At 38.1% G+C, this 12,875-nt stretch overlaps 1 protein-coding gene across 6 annotated transcripts in view; it reads right to left on the bottom strand.

Moving 5' to 3' along the window:
• Positions 1-12,875, bottom strand: part of LOC145661112 (extracellular matrix organizing protein FRAS1-like) — a 3,375,101-nt gene that overhangs the window by 2,370,681 nt on the left and 991,545 nt on the right. For all 6 annotated transcript variants that reach the window (XM_081726561.1, XM_081726566.1, XM_081726573.1 and 3 more), the window contains one exon: positions 8,246-8,396. In XM_081726561.1, the coding sequence (XP_081582687.1) occupies positions 8,246-8,396 (151 nt within the window). The remainder of the gene's footprint in view (positions 1-8,245; positions 8,397-12,875) is intronic.

The following is a 12,875-nucleotide window of genomic DNA, read 5'->3' as shown; positions in this document are numbered from 1 at the left end:
CAGTGCTATAATCGGCAGAAGTGAAATGTCTTCGAGTGATATTACGGTCTTCGGTGTTATGTCTACTTTATATATATAGTAGATAAAGAGTGGGTTTACACATGTTTTCATATACGTTCTGATATACCTATTACTTACATTCTGATCTATCTTATCTGCCAGAGATGGACCACTTCCTTTACTGTTTTCAATGTAGACAATCTAATCATGTATTTCTTCTACGAGCGCTGCTTCTAGATCAAATGCGTTGCCTCTATGCTTATTTAGAAATAATAAGTGATCTTATTGTTCGTCTACCTTGTAGTAACTTGACCCTGACCTAGAAGTGAGATAGATTTCTTATAGAACCTCATAACTTGTGAGATTATATTTTTTTATATGGTTGCATCTGGAACTCCCATATTCTTTTCGGTGTTCATAGACACCCTTGATTGCCGGAAACGCCACCACTGATCGGTATTATTTCATTTTAAAACAATTTAGAGTATTACTAAGGATTAGATATTGCCGGCATATGTAATTAGCTGCTTGGCGTTCAAGACACATTTGCATTTGTGTAGCTAATGATTAGTGTTTCATTTCAATTGTGCTAAAGAATAATTAGTCGTGACTCAAACGACAATTTCTCAGCTCTTTTCATGAATCATCACTGACATCTGATATGTTATAGATTTTGTTCTTTAGAATAGATCTAGCGAAGCGCTTCTTTTTGAGAAAGTAATAAACGTATAGGATCCCACACAATCCCATAGCAGAACCAGTTTTTCAACCTCTAGAGCACACTTAAATTTATATACCATTAGGCCCGGCAGAAGTCCTACCCCTTGGAATCTAGTTTGGTGCTGCAATTTATTGAAAACCACCTATAAGCACTTTTGCGAAATAAATATTCTGAAAAAAGTAAAATTTAAAATTCGTCGTTACTTTGCTCCTACTTTTTAAAAGGGACGCCATATAGTCATGGTATTCGACACTAAGGTACTTTCGAAGTGCATTTAGGAGATCGTCTTACTTACCTTATTACTGTTATACAGGCCTTCAAAATTTGAATGTTCACGGATATTAGTGATGCTGTAGTATCCCAAGCTTTGTAACACTGAAAAATAAGCGCGAGATTGTAAATTTTCGTTTCAACTATAGATACAAAATGCATATTAATCTGACGTAGTGCTATCAAGAAATATATGTTCCGTTTGCAACATTATTAATCAGGTGGGTTACAGAGTGTAAAGCATCCTTATTAATATTTGCATGGTGTGAAATTTCAGCTATTATTATGTATTAGTTTAAAAGCTATACGGTCATTTAGAAAAATTGATTCACCTTGTGTATATGATACTAGCAGCGTTCACCCCGCTTCGCTGCGGTCACCCCGGAACGCAATAAACTTTGTTACTTAGATAATTTTTACTTTTTCGCTTTCAAATTGCATTAAATGTTAACATTATAGCGCCTGTCATTTATGTTAACCCGCCGAGTGATATCAGCGTTCACCCCGCTTCGCTGCGGTCACCCCGGAACGCAATAAACTTTGTTACTTAGATAATTTTTACTTTTTCGCTTTCAAATTGCAGTAAATGTTAACATTATAGCGCCTGTCATTTATGTTAACCCGCCGAGTGACACGGTCATGCGGGTTGCATATAAATACGTTTATTTTTATACCTATGATGAACTAATAACAAAGGATTTGTACGTATGGACACTTGAATGGTCAATTATCTCAAGACACTGGTAATTAAAAATTAAAGTGATATGATAAAAACCATCTAGGGTCCAAATCCTAATAACCCCCCAAAAATAAAAGAAATTGGTTCAGCCGTATTAGCGTGATGAGCTAACAAAGGATTTGTGCGTTCTCTTTTATAATATAGATATAGACTGGTAAGCAAAACTTAAGGAAAAGATAGATAATGTAACATAAAATATAGTCGTAGTCAGTGGAAATGAATGAAAACCTGGCAGCATGTTGCCAGAGGCCTCCTACATGTACACACGGGGCATGATATTGCATAGCGCTACCTAAGCATGCTCGTAGAACCGAATGGGTTTTCTCCCCCAAAAAAAAAACAAGTGAATATAAGGGATGAGACAGAGTGTGTCACTCAGAGGGCTCTTGAGGTGCATTATAACGGTATTTGTTGGAACAACATGACCCAGAGGCAACATTGGAATGACTTTACACTTGGAAGCATCATTGCTAAACTAAAAGAAAAGGTAATTGTGTCGAGTGAGGCTTAAGAATTTGACATTGCCCACAACTCTGTTTCACATGCATGGGGAGCGTTCCGAACTATCGCACTTAATGACCACTACATTGTGTATCAGTTAAGGAGCGATCGACATCAAACAGCATGCAATTGAAAACACATTTAACACAATTATAATAGATCCAAATCTAACACTATACAGTTTTGGTGATGTATGCAGTTCTCTTTGCCCGGCAGTCATTACGCATTGCCACCTGCACATCGGCGGCACTGTTTGCAGTAGTGCTGACAACATCGGGACTGGACCGAAGAAGAGTGGAGTCACGTTCTCTTAGATAAGAGTAGATCAATTTGAAAAGTGATTCTGGACATATAAGCATCTTGTGAGAAGTGAACTCACGCAAAGAAAACAGTAATATTATAAAACATGATCGCTTGGTTCGTCCAGGTATTCTTATATGGAAAAGCGTAATGTTGCCTGGACATATCGACCTCCAAATTGTTGAGAGTAGTACCTTCATCAGTAAACGTTATTGTGACATTTTATACGTTTCCAGCGAGTGTTTCTTTACAGGTGAAATCGGTTCTCACTACAATTTTGTAGATAATAATGTGCAACTGCATCGAGCAGAGCAGGTTGCAGAATAGGGTGGAGCGAAAAAAACCTTTTTTCACCAAGCAAAACGCCTGGGGTCCAAAAAGTTGCGTAGTGGCTTGGTGTCAACGGGTGTAAAATATTTCCTTGATCGGTCGATATCTTCAGGTTGCGCATGCGCACTGAAGTTTGGCGAAAATGGGGGAAATTTAAAAAAATAGGATATTTTAATTTATTTTCTTTAATTTTTTTTTGTCACCAAGCAAAACGCCTGGGGTCCAAAAAGTTGCGTTGTGGCCTGGTGACAATGGGTGTAAAATATTTCCTTGATCGGTTGATATCTTCAGGTTACGCATGCGCACTGAAGTTTGGCGAAAATGAGGAAAATTTGAAAAAATAGGATATTTTATTTTTTTTATTTTTTTTGTCACAAAGCAAAACGCCTGGGGTCCAAAAAGTTGACAACGGGTGTAAAATATTTCCTTGATCGGTTGATATTTTCAGATTGCGCATGCGCACTGAAGTAACATCCTTTTTTGCTTTACCAATAAATGCTATTATGCCATTAAGCCCAATTCGTGCACTGAAGTTCTGTTAGCAACATTCGTGTATTGTTTGTAAGAGTAAGTTAAGAAGCAATTAGTTAATTATTCATTAATTAATTAATGATTAACAGAGGCCAAAGTCTTTCTTAGTTTCAAATTTCGGCATCACGAGCCGATTCAGAAGACGTGTCCGGATGAAAAACCATCGCGCCTGTCCTGTCCACAGACTTGAGTTGCAGCTTCTGTCACCACACGAATGCATCGTTCGACTGCTTGCGTATGGCACGGTAGATCCTTCCACCACAGATTTTGAAGTTGATCTTGATCCAGGCTATCTTCTGGCAGTCCAATAACGAGTGGCGGTTTGGTGACAGCGAGGTCTTGCCAAAAGATGATGTCTGTGTAATCCTTGGCGCTGAAGTTCAACGGCGGAACTTCGAAGGTTCGAATCGAGCCGCCAGGACCAGGAGGAGTCTCTCTTGCCTTCAGGATTCGTTTCTTGGCCGAAGTACGAATATGAGGTCTCTCGTCATGCAGCATCGCCAGTAGGAGGTTTTCGGGATATGCGGCGAAGGCGTTTCTCTGCATGGTGTCGTAAACGACCTTCTTCAGTTCCGGATCGAGGTACTGCGACAACTGCATGGAATGCCATATATTCTTTGGTGCATCCGTGATCTCCCAATGGCGCTTGATATTGAACCACATTGGAGCGTACACGCAGACCACGAACGTGGACAGGGTGACTAGGTTTTCAGATGGGATTTCACTCGCCACATACAGCCGTAAGATTCGATTTGCAGTAGTCAACCATCGTGAATGGGACAACATGCCAGGACTTCTTCCTCCCAGCCCTTGCGGGAATTGCCCCGTTGCGACAGCCCGACAGATGTCGAGTAGATACTGCTGATCGGTGCTGAGGTCTGGGACGACGTCGGAAAAACTGCCTTGGATAGGCTGGAACTCCAGGACAGGAAGGTTCTCGCAAATATGAAGGTTCTTTGCGAGTGGTCCCGTATACCCTCGTGGGCTACTCGTAGGTCCCTCTAGATACTCGATTAGATGACGTAGGGTAAGCTTATTGAAGTGGAGTTGATAGACTATCCACTGCAATGGCTTGCCCAGCTGAACTTCCAGGCAATGAATAACCCCATTTCGCTCTCCTGTGTTGACAGCAGTACCGTCGCTGCCGATCGTCTGCAGTCCCGACAACTCCATGTTCACGACGGTTGCGTATTCCAGGATTGCATTCGTAATTGCTATAGCAGATCCGGATTTTGGTGTAACGTATCCAAAGTATGTAGACCCTGGTTCACTGATTAGGGACACGTGTTTCTCCACAATCTCCCTGCGATGTAATTTTCCATCAGCCATCATTTCAACAGACATCGTTTGGTCCCTTCTCCCGTCGAAGTAGAGTGCCTGCAGTGGTTGGAGCTGGAGGGGCCGATCTTGTAAACCCTCCCTCATCTTCTCTCGCTCTCGCCTACTTTGCTTCTGTCGATGACCGTACTCTCAGCTGACGGATGGGCTGTGTCGTGCAGAATAGCAGAAGCAATCGCTGCGACAGGCCTGTCAGAAATCCCATATCTTTCTAACACCTGGGCAAACGTGGGGAGTTTGAGACTGGTACTGGGCGACTGCTTTGTGGATTTCCGGGTATCGAAGGTTACTGATTGGTCACTTGTCTCAGCACTAGCAGACTCCGCGCAATCGACGCCATCGTTGGAATCCGAATAGTCAGCTTCCGTGTGAAATTGGGACCTTGGACCGGAGTCTTCCTGAACCTGACGATGCCGCATGCGCAACCTGAAGATATCAACCGATCAAGGAAATATTTTACACCCGTTGTCACCAGGCCACTGCACAACTTTTTGGACCCCAGGCGTTTTGCTTGGTGACAAAAAAAAATTTAAACAAAATTAAATTAAAATATCCCATTTTTTCAAATTTTCCTCATTTTCGCCAAACTTCAGTGCGCATGCGCAACCTGAAGATATCAACCGATCAAGGAAATGTTTTACACCCGTTGTCACCTGGCCACTGCGCAACATTTTGGACTCCAGGCGTTTTGCTTGGTGACAAAAAAATAAATAAAAAAATAAATTAAAATATAATATTTTTTCAAATTTTCCTCATTTTCGCCAAATTTTAGTGCACATGCGCAACCTGGAGATATCAACCGATCAAGGAAATATTTTACACCCGTTGTCACCAGGGCACTACGCAACTTTTTGGACCCCAGGCGTTTTGCTTGGTGAAAAAAGTTTTTTTCACTCCACCCTATTGCAGAAGTGTTAGAACGAGAGGATATTCGCGTAATGAACCATCCTACCCATTCCCCTGAATTGAGCCTTACTGAACAAGTGTGAGATGCTATGTTGCAGCACAGTTGCCATGCACCATGGAACTGTTGCCAACAATACTAGTGAAGAAATTGAAGTTCATAGCACAACTCATTAAGAAATTTGTGAGCAGCATGGAAGTACGTCGCGGAGGATGCAACACGGATGGGTCCATGGCGATCTAAAACCATTTCACTCCTGCAATGTCAGGGACCCTCATGAGTTGCAGTCGCACTATAACTTATTGGTTCTCTATAAAAGTGTCATTTTTGTTCTTGTAATCACATGTCCCGTACTATAGCACTACCTTCAATGGGTGATTTAAGTTTCAATGATGTATGTTACTTGAGAGTGGCCCAGCATGGTGTTCAGTCCTTTCGTCGTATTTAAAATAATGTATTTCCCACCGTAAAAGTTTGTCCTTAGATATTTAGAATGATCTTTCTCAGGAACTTGTTAATATTTGTCTAGGATTTCATCAAATTAATTACGGAAAGAACGCTAGAAGAAGACATAAGCAAGAAACCCCGAAGTATATGTTAAGCAATAAAACAATATCGTAGAAATTGTATTGACAGTTCAATAGTTCTCACTGGTTACATTATCAGTAAAGAATAATTATTCCGTTACTTAACTGTGTATGTGATTTCCATACACAATATTCAGTATGTCACACAATAAATGACATACTGGTTTATGATACTTTTTCCTCTTTGTTTCTTTCCATACAAGTATGAAGGAAAACTATCTAGCAAGTGGATCTGTGAAATTAGATAATAATAATAATAATAATAATAATAATAATAATAATAATAATAAAAGAAACTATATGACGTAATTTACTATAGTTAAATAAAACAAAAATAACTAGTTTCATCATCCACAACTAATTTTACATGATCTCATATTTATATATACTGTATTACCGTATAATGTTTGACTGATGTTTGATATAGTTTGCCTATCTTTAATTATTATCGATTGTTTTCAGGTACTACTTTGGACTGTACGAGAAGGCGGAATTAAGCATCTGGAGGACCGTGGCTAGAAAAAATATGTGCCCCTGGTGACTTCACCTAATACATTTCTGTGAAAGAACAGTAGGAAAGCTAATGGAATATGTTTCATATTTTTGGTTATATTTTATTTTATGATAATGATCCTGTCTTCGTGGTTCTTTTTAGATAGCCAATTGAGATTTTGACCAGAGTCCAGGCCCCTATCCACCTGTAGACCCGGAGCTATAGCCCCCTAAGACCCCCTTAATCCGCTCCTGTGGAAAGGATAGAAATTCAACTCTAGTCTGATACATTATCAGTATTCTTTCACGTAGTGGTCGGCCATTAGAAAATTTCCAAGCTGTATAGAAGACACCTGTGCATCGGAATAATTGACTATATTAGTAATAGGCTTACGGGCACTGAATAGAATTTTTCTCATCATAGTTATACAAATTTCATTATATCTTCTTTTCGGAATTTTTATAACACATTCATGTTGTAATGGGAAAACGAGAATATGAAATTAATAAACTCAGGCATAATATTTTTATTGACTATTGTTTCATATTTGACCTTGTCAAAAATCATTTAATTCGATTGTGTATAGTTAACTAGTAACTTGAGTCACTGCCAGACCTAAAGATGCTTCACAAGAACTTTCTTTTCATTATCGAATTCGGTATTTAATGGGCAAAGCGCAGTTTCTTAAGTATAATGATTCCTTAATATCTTAAAGATTTGGAAATTTGTAGTAGATGAATTGTTGTTTCTAACGTATCTTCCGAGATATCAGCTTTGTAGATCCTTCCATTAAGTAGTAATTCATCCATTAATCATGGTAATGTGTCTTAGAAAATACCTTTGTTAACTGTAGGAGCGTAACATTCATAAAATAGCACTACCATATAATTTAGAGAGTTTAGCTGTTCATCAACCGATTGTAAAGAGTTTATTGGATACCATAGCAAGTAGTAGTACAGTTTTTTAGATCTCCTTCATTTATGTGCCTGAAGTTACAGTATGCAATGAATTTATTTTACGTTCTGAAACGTGAAGTTCGTGATGTACAGTATATATATATATATATATATATATATATATATATATATATATATATATATATATATATATATATATATATTGTGATAGGAAATACCAAGTGTTGGGATTAAACAATACCTAACTATGTGTTCATCGCTGGACAAATATGTCATGTTTATATACAGTATGATTCTTAATTTTTCTGAGCTTAGAACCAGGCCAGAGAACATATAACGAACTAGTTGTTTGATTTACTTGAGTTTCCTGTTTGTGTCCTTTGCGACACCCAAGTTAAGAGATTTACTACATGGACTCTAAATCACAACCAGAAACCAGGAGCTTGTATCCAGTGCAATTCGTGGGTGTATAGACCACCATACAAGATGAATTTTCACATCACACAACACTATCTCGCATACGAAAAAGATGTATTATTAGTATACGGCAACGGCCACGACAGGAGACTAATTGCTTAGATACATTAAACTAACTGAATGAAATAATAATTTACCTTCGTCTAGATAGAGCACTGAGCTGTCCTGTAAATAGATAAGCACTGAACCATGCAAAGCCATTTCTGTAATAACGTATCTAAGATCAAAGACATCTAGGTCAACTCCTTTAAGTTCAAAATACTTTTTACTGATATTGACTGTTGTAACCTGAAACAATGTTGAGAAGTCAGCAAATTGGTAATTAAATATTAGCTTTTCAATATATTACAAACAAATATTTATAAGTTCAATTTGCTTCCATGAAACAAAGACATTGCCACTCGTAAGCAAAAGAGATAATCGAAATCAAATCTAAATAACAATTGACAAAAAGGGAGGAGCGCTTAGAATTCGCTCAATCAACATTGACATACATTAAACCAATAAAAGGTTTCAAAATAATTTTGAAACTACATGGGAGGTGATCCCCTTTACAGTTATGCGACTTGATGGAAAATGAAATGTAAGCCATAGGTACAAGAAATATTAAAGAAACTGATGTAACCCAGCTGAGGGTCGTGGTCCTACCTTCTGGCACTCTGAAGTTGAGATGTTGAGACTCCTTGGGTTACCACCGTCGTTGCCACAGACATTTCGTACACACCAGGGAGCATATTTCACTTAACACACTAAAGCACACTGTTGTTATAATTACTCACTTGTATTTCGAGCGGCTAAAACTCAAGAGCAGGATATACGGACGATAACCAGGACTTCGTACAGGATGATATCGTCTCTGGGCTTCGTACAGGATTAGAGGTCTACGGAATATTGGAACTTCGCACAGGATGGTCTTCTCCTAGATCGAATATGTTGGAATAGAGGTGAGACGAATTGTAGAAATCAGCACCCAAACAGAATGGCATCCAACGGGATTTCACTCCACAGGTCGTCTGCTTTCCCCAGTTGACTATAGCACTCGCAAGCCGAAGAATGTGGCGTTAATAGATGTCTCAAGAAAAACGAGGAGATATTCTAATAAGGTGGTGTTGATAATTTAGAACGACTTAAGCATGTAGTTCGAGGGATTAAGTTTTATTGGTCGGCTCGAATAAGTCCGTGCACTTAATACAACAAATGACTTCCTACATGAGGTCTCAAGAATTATGTAAATCAGTCTTATCACAAGTAGACAGTAGTTGACGGTCGAGTAAACATTTAGGAGCCGACGTAGTTAGAGTTTAAAGTTTAGTTTGACTGCATACTCACAGTTTGGCAATTAGTACTGCACAACTGAAGTAAGCACTGATGAAGGAATTGACGATAACACACGCACTATTCGTATTCAAAGTTAAGATATGAAAGTTCTTAACTTCAGCCGAAGTTAACACTGCTGAATGAATTGACGATAACACACGCAGTGCGTAACAAAATTAAGAGATGGAAGTTCTTAACTAAGCGACCATGCTAAATTTAGTATTCAGTTCGTGCGCCTTTAGATGGAATTAAGGGTAAGTTCCCACACAACTAAGTAGCACCAATCGGTAGTAGGCGTTACGGGAGATGCAGTGTATACGAGAGACAAAGTCTCCAAGTATAAGTCCCCGTGAAAGGAGCAACGAGCACAAAGCTCGTGCATGGCGGTTAGAGGGCGGTCCCCCTAAGACGTCGGACAACATGTCCATGTCGTGAAGTTCGAAGGAGTCCCCTGAACGGAGCACATACGTGAAGTCTGCTCCGCTTAGGTTTCAGTGTAGTTCCCCCACACGAGAAGGTGTGCATTAGGTTTTCGTTTAGTCGTTATCAATTACACTCGGCAATACGGAAGTGTCCGGTGGATACGAGGGTAAGCTTAAGCTCTTCCTGATTGGAGTTTATCCATAGAACGAAATTGAGACTGAGTTTACGCGAGAGAACGAAAGGCATTTCCTAAAAGCTTCCTTTAATGAGACAGCCTGATAACTTTAAGAGGTTGACATTCGACCTCATGTTTACAAAAAACACGTCTGGTTACAGACTCTAAAATTCAGTACAAGTTTAATTACTCCATTGCTCGCCAGACTCATTATGATTCAAATAAAATTTAGAGAGTTTAAAAGTTCAAACCTCACACATGTACTCTGAAAATAATAACTTATGATCTATGACAATTTGTATTACGAAAACTGGTCAAAAACAGTGAATAATATAATTTATAATAGAACACTTGTGGTTCTGTTGCAAGGAAATGGGACTTGATGTTAGTTTTACAGAATATATTACTGGCAAGTAAAAATAACCTTTTTACCTTTGAACAACAATAAAATTTAATTTGGAGTATTCCTGTCTTTTTTATTTATTTAAAGCTTTGGTAACCAAGTAAGGATGTGTTATGTTTCTCTTAAAAAGAAAAATGTTTTTCCCAGACGGAAGAGGTTATAGTTTAACTTCTTACAAAGCAGACAAAGTCAGCTTTCGGAGGGAGAACGGAATAGACATAATATTTCATCCGAGAGAAAAAGTAAAGCAGCTAGATGGAAAAAGGTGAGCACTAAGAGAATGCCTAACTTCTATATGTTCTTCTCTTTTCCTTTTTAAGATTTTAAGAAAAATAAAATGGTATAATGTAATTAGCGAAGCTAATTTCGTAAATTGACTAACTTTTTATGAAATGCTCTAAAAATTCGCAGAATTTTGGCAATGCATGTGCGCCGCCACTACAATTTTTATCGTTTTACTTCTAGCAAAAGAAGAACGCGCAAATAGTGTTTGTGATTTTTACAGTCCTCAAAGTTTCTGTGTTTTTGTCCCTCTTCTTAAACAGTTAGTGGAAAAACTGTAAAAGTGAGTAAGACGAGTGGAAATAGGAAACAATGTACTGGAGAAGGTTCGTTATATTAGTAGACGAAAAATAATCCAGTGCCCCGAAACAGCATATTCCAACCAATATGCGTATCTGTCCATGCCGTAACTTGAAAAATCATTGCCCGAGGTGAGAGCATACACCAGCCCCTCCGTATATATCACTAGTCAATTTAAAGTTAACTTCTCTGGACTATTCTTTCAGCATGATACTTTACTATTTTTTCATGACTAAAATCAGAAAGTTTCAGCATTATTGCACTGGAATCGTAAAAGTGTGTAATTACTGAATTCACAGAACATTTGTTTTTTTCTCCCAGAACAGTGATGTCTGAGAGTAGTTGATTAAGCGTTCGTTTCATGATGCTGGCGAGACGGGTACGACTCTGACTGTGGCAATTAAATTAATTTTTGTAATTTGCAATACTGATAATTCTGATGTGTACTAATATGAAAAATATTCAATTTTTCTTGGTCTGAGTTGAGACGACTTCCTTCACAGGTGAAATGCCAACAACACAAAATTACGTCACTCGTATCAACCATAATTCGTAACTGTCTGGGAAGTAACGTGTTTGGGCAAGAATTGATGAATACATAAGGACTAAGAACCTCCTTACTTCTGTAGTATGGACCAAAAATGATTTCCAAGGAATTGTTCCTAGCTGTGCACAAATTGCAAATAGTAATTGAACTTACAATTCTAGTCACGGGAATGATCCTATTTAAGATGTCGCCTCACCTTTGTACCTAGAAGAAGGGCGAAACAAAATGCATTACTGTTGTCAGCTAACAAATATTTGTATTCCATTTCTTGTCATAAAATGATAATTCTATCCGTAAATCCATAAACGTAATAATGTTATTGCGTTCATGTGTAAACCTAAGAAACATCTGACATACTGTATATCTTTTCTGTTCGTATAAATACCTTCGAGTATGTTACTTTTTTTCATTCTCTGATAATAATAATAATAATAATAATAATAATAATAATAATAATAATAATAATAATAATAATAATAATAATAATAATAATAATAAAGGAATAACATAATTACAATTCCGTTTACATAAACATTATCTTCCCATTCAGAAAAAAATAATAATTGCCACGACGGGATTTGAATCCGGGTAGCTTAAATGTTATTTCCCTGCTTTCACACTTTATTTTAAACAAGCCGGCCCACCCGAAGTATTGTTTGACACTGGTATCTCATGTTCTTTCGACGTACTCCAAACACTATAGGAACACGAACACAGAAATACTGAGGACAGTTAAATTCCGACCTTGCTCTTCAGAGGAATTCGTACCCCTAGTGGATTGCGCCTCATGATCAGAAGCCGAAGGCCCGAGATCACTCGCCTAGTGTCGCCGGCTCAATTTGCCACAAATTCTTCATATGAATATTAGAAAATGAACTAGTAGTTATGGAACATAAACATAGAATTGTCTATTTCAACAAGTGTTGATACAATTCAAAGAATGTGAAAATAATTTATGTCGTCTTTTCTTCTTTGCAAATTAGAACTTATGGTAAAGACGAAATGTAATGTAAATCGGGATCATCCCTGGAACCGATGACATAGCCTCAACTTGAAAAACGTTTTGTGATCGTTTTCTCATTGAGGAACGTTATATAACTTGTTCTTGAGTTAAACAAGAAAATTCGTAAATCATTAAGACACTCACATAAACATTAGTATCCTGTTTATTTTTTTTCATGAAACGATTTTAACTAGGTATTAGTTTTGGTGAAAGTTAAATGGCGTGGTAAATGCGTGGTTAGCGCATTGATCTATTCGGTAGACCCGGGTTCGAATCCCGGCCAGGCTGAAACTTTTTCAAGTGTTTCTGTTTCAATT

The sequence above is a fragment of the Thermobia domestica genome, chromosome 1, assembly GCF_964235325.1.
Source record: "Thermobia domestica chromosome 1, izTheDome1.hap1.1, whole genome shotgun sequence".
Classification (NCBI taxonomy): domain Eukaryota; kingdom Metazoa; phylum Arthropoda; class Insecta; order Zygentoma; family Lepismatidae; genus Thermobia; species Thermobia domestica.
The sequence above is the reverse complement of the archived record's forward strand: the minus strand, read 5'-3'. Positions and strand labels throughout refer to the sequence as shown.